Source organism: Psittacula echo (assembly GCF_963264785.1).
Source record: "Psittacula echo genome assembly, chromosome: 4".
In the NCBI taxonomy this organism is placed as follows: Eukaryota; Metazoa; Chordata; class Aves; order Psittaciformes; family Psittacidae; genus Psittacula; species Psittacula echo.
Window position 1 is genome coordinate 101,829,734 of NC_137738.1, and position 13,411 is coordinate 101,843,144.

At 40.1% G+C, this 13,411-nt stretch overlaps 1 protein-coding gene across 11 annotated transcripts in view; it reads left to right on the top strand.

The window, feature by feature from the left end:
* Positions 1–13,411, top strand: part of MFSD2B (MFSD2 lysolipid transporter B, sphingolipid) — a 41,648-nt gene that overhangs the window by 6,944 nt on the left and 21,293 nt on the right. For 6 of the 11 annotated variants that reach the window (XM_080616422.1, XM_080616417.1, XM_080616419.1 and 3 more), the window contains 4 exons: positions 3,970–4,094; positions 9,367–9,490; positions 11,496–11,574; positions 12,503–12,562. In XM_080616422.1, coding sequence (XP_080472548.1) covers positions 3,970–4,094; positions 9,367–9,490; positions 11,496–11,574; positions 12,503–12,562 — 388 coding nt within the window. Of the gene's footprint in view, positions 1–3,969; positions 4,095–5,245; positions 5,444–9,366; positions 9,491–11,495; positions 11,575–12,502; positions 12,563–13,411 lie in introns of those variants that run through there. The other 5 variants (XM_080616418.1, XM_080616427.1, XM_080616424.1 and 2 more) reach the window with 4 other exon arrangements.

Consider the following 13,411-nt stretch of genomic DNA (forward strand, 5'->3'; position numbering starts at 1 on the left):
ATTTCGTCTAGCAGTTCAGCATCCTGGAAACTGCATAAACTTGTCAAGAAATACATTTCTTTTTCTCTTTTTCAGTAGTTTAGTTTCTGTGATGAAGTGGCCTTTACTTGCTTTTAGTTTGGGATCGTTAGTAGAGCTTTAGGACCTACAGAGCTCACACACTTGCAAACATGAGAGGAAGCAGTTCTCTTTGTGAAGAGCCAGTGTAATATATGGGACATCTGAAACATTAATAGCACCATGTTGAGATTGTGAAGTTTTGCAGATTTGGTTTAGTTACAGATCACTGCAGTTGCATCCAGTAGCCAACATAATTCACAGAAATTTCATTTGGTATGTCTAAGATAATTTCTTTGCAAAGAAAGTGAATTATCCTTTGTGAAGGTTCTTCCAGTCTGTGGCTTTGTCATGCAGGAGCAGACATGGTAAAACAAAGCAGTAGGAGTCATCCCGTTCATCTGACTTTCAGCTGCTCCTGCTAGATTTCAGGACAACAGAGAAAGAAAATCAATCCATAAGTATTTTTTACTGGTTTGGATTGTTTTGTATGTCTGCATTGTAACTAGGTGGGACCAATAAAATACTATAGGATAGAAAAGATTTTAGGGGCATGAGGCCAACTTGCAGGGACTGTGAGAACAGCTGTAGCTGAAACTACATGGGTGGTTTTCAGCACTGATGACACTATTTGCTGTAAAGAATGGGAGGCTCTGAATTAGATATTGTTTTCCATTTTGCTGTTTAAGATGTAGAAAGACAGGATATTGTGACTTGGGGAGTGGAGGTGTCCAAAAATTGGCTTTATAGTTTTCCCATAAAAGTCTGATACCAGAAGCTGAAGTGTGACTTACTTGATAAAAATGACAACACTTCCATCCCTGGAAGTGTTCAAGGCCAGGTTGGATGGGGCTTTGAGCAACCTGGTCTAGTGGAAGGTGTCCCTTTCCATGGCAGGGGGATTGGAACTAGGTGATCTTTAACCAACCCAAACCATTCTACGATATCATGAAGCATGAACCAAATGAGAAAGACACTAACACAATTTTCTCAGGGTGCTTATAAATATGGCAATTTCCCAGCTCTCTCCTTATCCCAGAAACTTAAAATTTTTGAAGCTATGGACTGTTTATTTCTTTCTGTGTTTGGAACCCCAGCTTTCTGGACAATATACACATTCTTGCATCTTTGGACACTACCTAAATAAATAACATTATTTTGTTAACAAGTTCCTACTGAAACCCAATAATTTTGCTTAATGTTTGTAATGATACACTTCCTGCTTCATTAAGGGGCTTAATTATTTGTTCCTTGATGGTTTAGTTTGTTCTCTGAAGTAATCCTGCAGGGACAGGACCAGCAGGTCGAAGGAGGTGATCCTGCCCCTCTACTCTGCTCTCGTGAGACCTCACTTGGAGTATTGTGTGCAGTTCTGGTGTCCTCAACATAAAAAGGACATGGAACTGTTGGAACAAGTCCAGAGGAGGGCCACGAGGATGATCAGGGGACTGGAGCACCTCCCGTATGGAGACAGGCTGAGAAAGTTGGGGCTGTTCAGCCTGGAGAAGAGAAGGCTGCGTGGAGACCTCATAGCAGCCTTCCAGTATCTGAAGGGGGCCTACAGGGATGCTGGGGAGGGACTCTTCATTAGGGACTGTAGTGATAGGACAAGGGGTAACGGGTTCAAACTTAAACAGGGGAAGTTTAGATTGGATATAAGGAAGAAATTCTTTACTGTGAGGGTGGTGAGGCACTGGAATGTGTTGCCCAGGGAAGTTGTGAATGCTCCATCCTTGGCGGTGTTCAAGGCCAGGTTGGATGAGGCCTTGGGTGACATGGTTTAGTGTGAGGTGTCCCTGCCCATGGCAGGGGGGTTGGAACTAGATGATCTTAAGGTCCTTTCCAACCCTAACTATTTTATGATTCTAATAAACAGTTCTAAAATCCTGTGGTGGTTTCCACATATTTTCAGGGGAGAGCATGTAATGTTATAGTTACTACCTGTTTAGTTTTTGCCCACTTAGAGGTGAGTGAATTTAGCGTATTTTATTAACAATGACAAGTTTCTGGTATTGGTGCTGACAGATACTGGCTAGATTTAAGGGCTAAGAAAATGGAGCCAAGGAATGTATAAGTCCAAACTGATGGTGAAGACAGTGTGACTGTGCAGATGTCACTCCTAACATAAGGGAGGTTTTAATTTTCTTTAAGGCTTTCTGTCACCTCTCTTTAATGTCTACTTCCTTTCTGTCTTTTCAGATTATCTGAACAAAATACCAGTGTGAAACCCACCTAATTTTAAGTTTTCTGTCCCTGTGTCCCTCATAACTGCAGCATTTCAACCCCCATATCTTTCTGACTGGTATTTTGTTCTTTTTTGTTTTGGTTTTCCCATCTCTTGAGAAGCAGTAGTGACTTCTGAGCAGTTCCAACGCAGCCCCCCTGGCAAGTCTGCCTTAGGGTTGGTAGGCCACTCATCACCCTGGCTGTGGGAGGGCACAAGTTAGAAAAGGTGGATGATGTAAACATCAGCAGACTGCTGTGGGACACAGTCCAATGCTTATCCCAGCCGTATGCTACAATGCAGCAATAGGATGCTTGAAGAGCCACTGTCATTACCTGCTGCAGGCTACCGTTCCCAGTCCTTCCCTGTTCATAAGCTTTCTAGTGCAGAGTATGGGTCTTGGAGGTGGTGGTGTCAGAAAGATTGGCTGTCCCTGCAATGTCACCTAATTGAGGCTAAAATTTAACTGATGTGATTAAAAAGCACATAGCACCTGCCTTTTATAAAGGCCATCCAGGACATTCAGAGATTATTGCTTTCTTCTTTCACCTCTGAGGGAATGCCTACAGCAAATCCTGCACACAGGGACCTGCACCAGCTGGAAGATGTGTGGTGCTGCCTAGGAGGCAATAAGCTTTATGGAAAAGAAGGAGATACTAGCTCAAGCTTGGTGTTGTATTAGCAGCATTCACCAGGCTTCCTGCTGTGTCAGAGCACTGACAGCATGAAGAAGCATATCAATTAAGAGGGTTTGTCTGTCACTGTTTAAGCTGCATAGAATGTTTCAGCAGTCTCTAATTAGTTGATTTGAGGGATATTCATATTCGTATAGTTCTCAATGACACTTTTCAGGCCTGTAGCTTCAGTGGCATGAACTGAGCACTTGGAAGAGAACCCACCTTTTTAAACATCATATGATATGAGTTCCTAAGCTCTCTACAGATATATGGGAAAAATAACTACACTGCCTGGGATAAACTGTGTTTTGTATATGGGCACTTAAGTATGATCCTCCTGGGTTAACTTCAAAGGTTTTTCTACGTGGCCATTTTATTCTTATGTAATCTGTGGACATTTTTCAAGTGAGATTTCTTGGACATGTGCTGGCAACTTACACTTGAACAGATGTGCCTTACGCAGTTTGGTTGTCACAGTTCAGTTCTAAGAGGATTAAGTCTGCTGTGCTACAACCCCTGCCACAGCCACATGCCATCAGTTGGCAGCCTTGTTGGTAATCTCAGGAGATGCAAAAACATGAATGCATGTAAATAGCTCCCTCTACTTTCGTTTAGATCAGGTCAAGATAAAGATATGGGGAAATCAGGCTGTGTGGAGAGCAAGGTGAGGGGATAATGACAGAGGGACTCTGACAGGTTTTTTGACTTAAACAAGGACTTTGGTCAACTATTTGACTATCTGACTGATTTTCCTGGTTCTAAACACATCCATAATCTATCTTTCCTTGCACTTTTCCCTTCTAATCTCTTCTTGCGTGGTGCCCATCCTAATGTCTCATTTGTTTGCTATGGATAATCAATAGTAATTTGTATGGCAGCAGCAAACTGTTTTGTAAATGAACTCTCATTCTTTGAAACACTGTTTTGTTTTTTCTGGAAAGTTGCTTTATGCTGTTTTATTGTGTTGTGAAACAATGGCTGTTGTTTACAGTATTCTGTCTGTACTTTCAGATAACTCCATTTCATGCCTCTTTGGTGCTGTTCATTGGCAAAGCCTCAGGTGCAGTTACTGATCCTGTTGCTGGCTTTTTTATTAGCAAAAGTAGATGGACAAAAATTGGACGGCTTATGCCTTGGTAAGCATCAATGTGTACATATAATCACATATATACAGGAATATATGGGAATATTGTGTATGTGTTGTGATCGTGCAGTCACCTTATTGAATTAGACTCATTTTTCTTTGCCTGTTTCCAGACAACAGTGATTGTATTCATTCTATCTATATAAAATCAAGACGAAAAATTGTCATGTCATATATTTCCCTTTAGCTTTGTCACCCATGAAAACACAGAAGTGATTTTCTACCACACAAACAAATAAAGCCAAGACACCATGTTGTTAACAAAGCTGGAAGCTCAGATCTAAAACTTTCTTGAATCTGTAGTTGAATTTTCATCTTTATATAGATTCCTTTAGTTTGGCTTCACTCCTCCACAAAATTAGAACTTGTTTATATTTGTGTCCTGGTGTGCCTTCACTTCTCACATCAGCCTCCCAGGAGCTCCGTTAACTTTAAATCTCTATGCTCTCCAGTTCAGAAAAGGATGTGTGCATATGTGTGGAACAGATGTGACATCCTAGTGCTGGAGGCCTCAGCAACCAGCACTGCCCTGGCACTCTCTATGTGCCTCCTTACAGCACTTGTTCTGGTCCTACTTCTCTTGCATCCCTGCAATCAAAATACTTAATTACAAATCACCATGACTTTTATAATGAATGAGATGTAAGATTTTGATCAGCATTTCTGAAGAGACAGTGTGATGCTTCACTGTGATGTACTTATTCCCTGTATGCACTCTGGCTAGTACACTTGTACATGTGCTGTCCATGTGCTACAGGGAGAGGTTAGAAGAATGAATGTTACTTGTGTAGGAAGGAGATTGACAGGTGTGAAGCAAGAAGATTGGAAAAGATTGGTCCGTGTTAGAGGAACCCAGGCTCATCTGTGCCATAGGGTATTTGTTTATTTATTGGGGTTTTTATATTTTGGAAGTCAAGGGGAAACTTGAGTAGGTTATGAAATGGAGCAGTGCTTAAAGACTCCTTATCTCAAGCACTGTAAGGATGTATTGTAAGATATCTGGAATTGATACAACCCCCACACTTGATTCACAACAGAAATCTAAGGGTAAATGTGATATGCTGAGGAAAGAAGTTGAATTTTCATGGAAAATAAACCCAGTTTTTTGAACAGTGGCTCTCTTGCTGTTATGTGGTTTTACAGCTACAGAAATTGTCTGTGGGCACCTTATATCTGACAAAGAATAGAAGGCAAGTACATGCTGGAGGAAGGAGAGATCAACTGCTCCTGGCTCCAGCAGGAACAGAGCCTTCAAGTCAAAGATAAGCTTTTTGTCAAGAGCCCCCTGGGAAAAGAGGAGCTTGCTGCTGTTTCTCTTTTCATGATTTGGTTTGTGGCCAGGTAAATGGAGTGCTTTTTAATGTGCACTGACTTAACCAAGTAACAGAGTTATTAAAAAAGAAAGGAATGACATTTTTATACAAATGCCATTAGGTGTATTCTGATGCCTCTTCTTGTTTGTTGGTTTGGGATTTTTTTAGTTTTCTGAAAATACTGCAGATACATGTGTTTATTGTTAGTGTTAAATTGATGTTAGCATAACTCTGTTCTAACAGAAGCATCAAAAGCTGAGACCAGGCCTTTGCACTCTAAACCAGCGACTGTACAATTAGCACTTCTTACAGGAAAGGTGCTTATCTAACCCAGCCTTTAATATGCGTTCATCAAACAGCGCAAAAATCCTTTCTTTCCAGAAGGATTCTGTCTGGGTTTTTTGGCAGTGGTAATTCTTTTCATGGGAATTTTGTTCCTACACTTTGAAGGTCAGACCATACTTATACAAAGCAAAAAATAGATCTTCTGTTAGCCAACAATACTTAAGTATTCTGAAATTCTTATGATTTTTTATGTATCTAGAGTGAAGCAATGGAATTAGCTCAGTCAGAAAGGCTTGCCAGCAAAGCAAGAACATTAGTAAAGAAGGTGTATATTTAACTATAGCTTAATACTGTGCTCAATATAATAAGAATTCATCAATCACTACTGATCTCTTTAATGTGATGTGTTTAAAAGGCATAAGCAGACATTGACTTGAAATACCCAAACCTGGTCAAATGTTTTGTCAAAGGAGATAGTAGACAATCAGATATTCAGCAACTTCAGCAAGGCTCTGAAAATTCACTGACATTAATAAGAAAAGGAGAATGTGGAAAAAGGATGGGGGGGGGGAATACTAAAAGGGTTGTTGCTGAAAAGGTGCAAGAAAAACTCACTATGAAAATATTTTACTGTGGTGACTCTGTCTGGACAGCAGTCAGGAAGAGCTCACATGGAGAGGAAGGTAGATTCCCAGAGATGTGTTAGGATTTTATCCATATTTGTGTTTTTCATTGCTGACCAGCTGTATATGAACTGTGTCCTGGGGAATGAAGGGTGAATACCAGAGAATACCAGAACCTGGCACTTTCCTTGTAAATGCTCAGCTCCTGGTGATGCTGTCCATCCCAAAGAGCACTGTGGGAAAGCCATTGTTTTACTAAACTATTTACCCACATTACTCTTTTGTATTCCAGTTTTTCAGTTCACGATTGCAAAATAATCAGCTGACCCCCAATGTCAGTAGTGCTGTTGTGAAGGGATTAATCTGTTTTCCCTTGTATGTGTTTGGACATTTTTTAAATTGGGATCCTGATCATCCAATTACATTGATTTACAAGAATACAGGAAAGCCCTGGTGCTGCTGCAGCTAAGACTTTTAGGATATGGTAGCATCAAACCACTTCATAGAATGATAGAATGGTTGGAGTTGGAAAGGACTTTAAAGATCACTTAGTTCCAACCCCCCTGCAGTGTCACCTTTCACTAGGTCAGGTTGCTCAAAGCCCCATCCAACCTGTCCTTAAGCACTGACAGGGTTGGGGCAGCCACAGCTTCTCTGGGTAACCTGTGCCAATGCCTCTCTCCCCTCAGAGAAAAGAATTTCTTCCTAATATCTCATCTAAATCTTACCTCTTTCAGTTTAAAACCATTCCTCTTTGTCCTCTGAAGTCCTTATCATGTCCTTCCATATCATGGAGTTTGACAAGTGGTCTGAAATTAGTTTTAGACTAACATAATTAATTGCTGGTTAATGGTAATGTCTGGAATTTAATTTTCTGTGTTTCTTTTTTTTTTAAGTCACCTTCCTCACCCGAAGATAATCCTTTTTTGTTTGAAGTGATTAGGAGTTTTACTGTTGAGTTAAATAGAGCAAATTATAGAATCATAGAATAGTTAGGGTTGGAAAGGACTTTAAGATGATCAAGTTCCAACCCGCCTGCCATGGGCAGGGACACCTCACACTAAACCATGCAACCCAAGGCTCTGTCCAACCTGGCACTGAACACCGCCAGGGAAGGAGCATTCACAACTTCCTTGGGCAACCCATTTCAGTGCCTCACCACCCTTACAGTGAAGAATTTCTTCCTTATATCCAATCTAAACTTCCCCTGTTTAAGTTTGAACCCGTTACCCCTTGTCCTATCACTACAGTCCCTAATGAAGAGTCCTTCCACAGCATCCCTGTAGGCCCCCTTCAGATACTGGAAGGCTGCTATGAGGTCTCCACGCAGCCTTCTCTTCTCCAGGCTGAACAGCCCCAACTTTCTCAGCCTGTCTTCATACAGGAGGTGCTCCAGTCCCCTGATCATCCTCGTGGCCCTCCTCTGGACTTGTTCCAACAGTTCCATGTCCTTTTTATGTTGAGGACACCAGAACTGCACACAATACTCCAAGTGAGGTCTCACGAGAGCAGAGTAGAGGGGCAGGATCACCTCCTTCGACCTGCTGGTCACGCTCCTCTTGATGCAGCCCAGGATACGGTTGGCTTTCTGGGCTGTGAGCGCACACTGAAGCCGGCTCATGTTCATTTTTTCATCGACCAACACCCCGAAGTCCTTCTCTGCAGGGCTGCTCTGAATCTCTTCTCTGCCCAACCTGTAGCTGTGCCTGGGATTGCTCCAACCCAGGTGTAGGACCTTGCACTTGGCATGGTTAAACTTCATCAGGTTGGCATCAGCCCACCTCACAAGCGTGTCAAGATCCCTCTGGATGGCATCCCTTCCTTCAGCATATCAACCGAACCACACAGCTTGGTGTCATCGGCAAACTTGCTGAGGGTGCACTCAATCCCACTGTCCATGTCACCGACAAAGATGTTGAACAAGACCGGTCCCAACACCGATCCCTGAGGGACACCACTCGTTACTGGTCTCCAGCCGGACATCGAGCCATTGACCACAACTCTTTTGCGTGCAGCCATCCAGACAGTTCTTTATCCACCGAGTGGTCCACCCATCAAATTGATGTCTCTCCAATTTAGAGACAAGGATGTTGTGTGGCACAGTGTCGAACGCTTTGTACAAGTCCAGGTAGATGACGTCAACTGCTCTACCCCTGTCCATCAGTTTTCTTGCCCCATCGTAGAAGGCCACCAAATTGGTTAGGCAGGATTTCCCCTTAGTGAAGCCATGCTGGCTGTCACCAACCACCTCCTTGTTTTTCATGTGCCTTAGCATGCCTTCCAGGAGAATCTGCTCCAAGATTTTGCCAGGCACAGAGGTGAGACTGACTGGTCTGTAATTCTCCGGGTCATCCATTTTCCCCTTCTTGAAAATGGGGGTTATATTTCCCTTTTTCCAGTTGTTGGGAACTTCACCTGACTGAAATCATATAATATATGAAATCATCATATATTATCATATACTCAGGTAGATACAGACTGTAGGAACTTTTGCAGTGGACTGTCCATTATCTTTTATGCTGTTTTCAGCATTTTTAAGTCTATTGACATGTTTGCACTTGCTTGAAGTTGCAATGAAGAGGCGAAGTTAGGAGGAAAACTGAAGGCATTAAAATTGCAAGAGGAAATACTTGGTAATACGTAGGCTCATATAAAAATTTCTGAAGTATGCAAAGACATGTGACAATAAAACTTAGTTTTCAGTGGTTCTTTCCAATAAATGTGTAGTCTGAAACATGTGTTAAGGCATGGTGTGCAGTTAACATGTATGCTGTTACGTGTTCTGAGTGTTATATTAAGTATAGCTCATTTCCTTCATATTTGCTCGGGGTTTTTTTCAATTTTATGGAAGTAGTTGTGTATTTTTATATTAATTTTTGTATTTAATGCACATTAATGTTTAATACTTTAAACCATGGCATTATTATAGTCGGAAAAATTGCACATAAAATAAATTGCATTATGTTGACTTTTAGCAGGAAAATTTAATGAGTTTTGCTATCCTTAGGTTGAGATTGTTGATGTTTGTTAATCTTATTTGCAGGATGCTGGCATGTACACCCTTCACAATAGTGTCCTACTTTTTTATGTGGTACCTGCCTCCTTTTGTATCAGGAAGAGTTGCATGGTACTTGACTTTCTACTGCCTTTTCCAAGCACTGACCACAGTAAGTAAATTATAGGCCATGATGTTCTCAGCAGTAACTTGCTTGTTTTCTGTCTATGTTAATGCATTTAGATTTAGTAAATTGAAATTTAGAAAAGCTTCACAGCGAATGTCAACTTCCAGTGAGTTTAAGGGATAGGCAGATGTCCTTTTATCAAACTCTCTGCTGGTTGATGGTTTCTGCCAATGCTTTCTTTGGCATATGACCTGCTGACTCAGAGAGATCACCTCCATTCATGTTCATTGGCAGTGCCCTAGATACTCAACTCATTCTTGTATAGATCCACAGAGACACTGAGATTTTTGGATTCCTAATTCCAGTTAGATATATGACTTCTCATAACTTCAATTTTCAGGAGAAGATTAGGCGGCTGAGTAGGTTTGTGGCTCTAGTTTGAGTATTTTGAGTCAAACTAGAAGACAATGGAAAGTCAGGGTAGCATGGCTGAAATAGTACTGATAGTGATCATCATGACATTTCTGCCTGGCTAGAAGAGTTTGAGCAGATGATTCTTTTTTAATAGAGCCCCAAACTTGGAATATTTATGTTTTGTCTTGTAGCCAGTATCAAGGTGAAACAAAGTCCCTTCTGTGGAAAGCAGTAGCGCACAGCAGATTAGGACTTGAAGTGCTACAGCTGCAAAGCAATTTGGCAGGGTGTATCCTTGCTGATTGAATTTCACTGGATCACATCTTGGAAAAGTGGTTCCCAGACTTTTAAATTGTATTTCTTGTTTGACTTTGGCGTTTCTCCTCTTTACATGTCTGTTGGACCTGGGAATTCTGTATTCCTGTATTAAGCTGGAATGTTTCCCTAGATCCTTTGTTTTCTCTGTAGAAAGATGGTCCAGAATACATTCATAATTGCTTAAAATAATTTCCTTACTTCTCTCTTTTTGAAGGAAAAATACAGGTTTTCCATGGCAGAGCTTTGAAAATGTATACATTTGCCATGTTTGATGGAGGGGAACAGAAATGCGTTTTGTATGAACAGAGTAGGATGAGAATTACAAAAGCTAGTTTGCCTGATTACAGATCTCTGTGGTGGTGGAAACACCACAGATAACTTGGACTCCTCAAGCAGGTTCATGTCACACTTCCACTTCACAGTAGTCTGAGAGTTTGGCGTGTATGTTCTGAGATTTTAGAAGTGGTTTTTATTTAAGCTCAACTCTATGAGGACAGTGTCCCACTCACATCACGACAAACCAAAAATCAGGTCAAGCCTTTAATCTTCAGTAGTTATTTTCAGTGAAGTACTACTGGAGATAAGGCTTGTCCTACAATCCTACAATAAAAGTGGGGCTCATTTACCTGGCATTGAAATAAAAAAATAAAAAAGAATAAAAAAAAAAAATATTGCCAGTGCATTGTTTCCACCCAGATTTTACAGCAAGGTATCAATAGCATACTAGATACAGTGCTGTAAAAACAAACAAACAGCACTCCTTATCTACCTTTTTGTCAGTGCATGCACACAGCAGTTGGGTGTTTCTACCTATTCTTAACTCAAATTAAGGAGTGTGCAGCAAAATGGTGCTGAAAACAAAGTAGTTTTCACAATTATCTCCTGAAATTAGTGAGACAGATATTTGAAATTCTTTGGTGATTCAAGTCTTCTGTATTGAATAAAGTGGAAGATTGCGCAGTGTTCATTATGGCTTTACTTCCTGTAATTTAGCTCAAGCCAGGAACATGATAATTACCTAGCACAAAGAAAACTAGATGTTTTATAGCCTATATATGAAGGAAACTTACCCAAGGAAGCTGAAGGAGCATAGCATTAAGGTACAGCCTCTTGGTAATTTATTATTTACTATTTGTGTTATGAAAGATACTGTTTTCCTTTTATATACTTTACAAAAGAGAAAAAGAGGACCTCGTGCTAAAAATTACAATGTTCTAAATATGTGAATTCCAAGGTGGCATTAAACAATTTTCCTGGATATCAAAGGAATACAGCATTTACCCTGACATTTCCTAAGTTATGTTCTTTCTTCACATAGTTATTCCAAGTACCGTACTCTGCCCTCACCATGTTTCTCAGCACAGACCAGAAGGAGAGAGATTCTGCAACAGCGTACCGTGAGTGTGATCTGGGCTTTCTCATGTGGATTAGGGCTGAGGTTTATTTCAAATCATTCTTCATCTATAGAAAGCTCCTAATGGTTTGTGTCCCTAAACTGGACTTTTATATGAGATGTTTAGTATCTAATGAAAACTGTTTTGCTTTGTAAATGCTTCATTTTTCTAGCTAAATAGGTGACATTATTGTTAAATTGTCTGATTAGCTGCAAACTCGTTCTGGTTTATTGCTAGCCAGGCAAAACTATAAAAATCAGTCTTACCCAACCCAGGGTAGGGAATAATGATTTAATTTAAAGGTGATTTGTAGTGGAAAAAACAAAGTGCTGGTCTTCATTAACATGATCTAGTGTGAGGCTTCCCTGCCCATGGACATGGGGATTGGAACTAGATGATCTTAAGGTACTTTCCAACCGAAACCATTCTATGATTCAATTAAAGAAAGCCTGAAAATAATTTTAAGTATTTCCTTTCTTTTTTTCTTTTTTTTTTTTCTTTTCAGTTCAGATTTCTTTAGGTTTATGTGTTTCATGGTATAAATTCAAATCCCAAACCTATTTTCTCTCATAAAATTTCTAGAACTCATAGAACCATGACAATTAGCCTCATCAGAAAAGGAGAGTAATTTTGTATGCATGTTCACACCAACTGAAATCTCTCTTTTTAGTTCATTTGTGTTTATTTAATTCTAATTTAAACCAAGTAGTTTAAGGACAGATCTTTCTGTGATATAACTAGCATTCTGTATTAGTTAAAAAAATGAGGGCTTCCAGACCATATCTCTGGCTCTTTAGCAACCAAAACCAGACAGTTTTTGCTTGGAAGCAAATTGATCAGACCAAAAAAGTGCAATAAAAGTATTTCCAAGGTTTCCTGTATAGATCATAAATTGAATGTAAGAAGTTTCTTCCCATTCTACTCTCTTCAGCTCTGTTCTCACACCTTTCCTATGTACTGCTGTCTCTCATGGCCACCAGCATTAAGCAAGGTAAAGAGAAAAGAGTCAAATATCACATTAAATACTTTTTATGTTTTAACGTGTGTTTCAGTGTTGCTTTAGAATAACTCTTGCATCAGTTTGCTCTTCCTAGCAAGACCCCTTTTCTCTTCCATTAGTCCTCAGTGAACTTGCTTGAGTATGTTGAAAAAAAAAACACCATAGAAGCACAACAAAATGGCCAAAAGTACCAAAAGAGTAATGTTAAAAATTCTAGATACAGCACCCCCTGAGCAACCCAGTCTCTTTCCAGCATATGGAGCAGTTGTAATTTGCATTATCATAAACTATCTCAAGAGAAAGTCTGGGCTAGCAGTCACAGGACAGGACTGAACAGTGGGAGATTCCAGTTTTGTTATAGTCTTTGGCACTGACTGTATTCTGAGTCATCTGGCCTAAATTCTAACTAAATCCATGTACCTAGTGTTTTCTCTTGTCTGGTTTTATGTCTTCAGAGGCTGTGATCCAAATAAATGTACTTTCCTATGTGCTAGTCCCATGCAAGGCTTCACAGGCATCTGTGCTCGTAAAAGCTGTTGAACTCTATGGCTGAGAGGTGTTACGCATTTATAGTGTCATTTTAATGTTCAGAAAGGCATTAACTTTTGAGTGTACAGCTGTTCTTCTAAGCCAAGTTAGGGTGATTAAATGAACCATAGTTTTGACTTTTCAAATGTTGATATTTTTGTATATTTTGAAATTATATTTGTTTGGAGTAAGTTTTCTTGTAATGACAGTGATTATGTGAGAATTTCTTTCCCCCCTCTTTTTTTTAGCAAGTGTTTTACTTAAATACTTCTGCTTCTCTCTGGGTTTCACAGAGAATTCTTCTTGTTGATA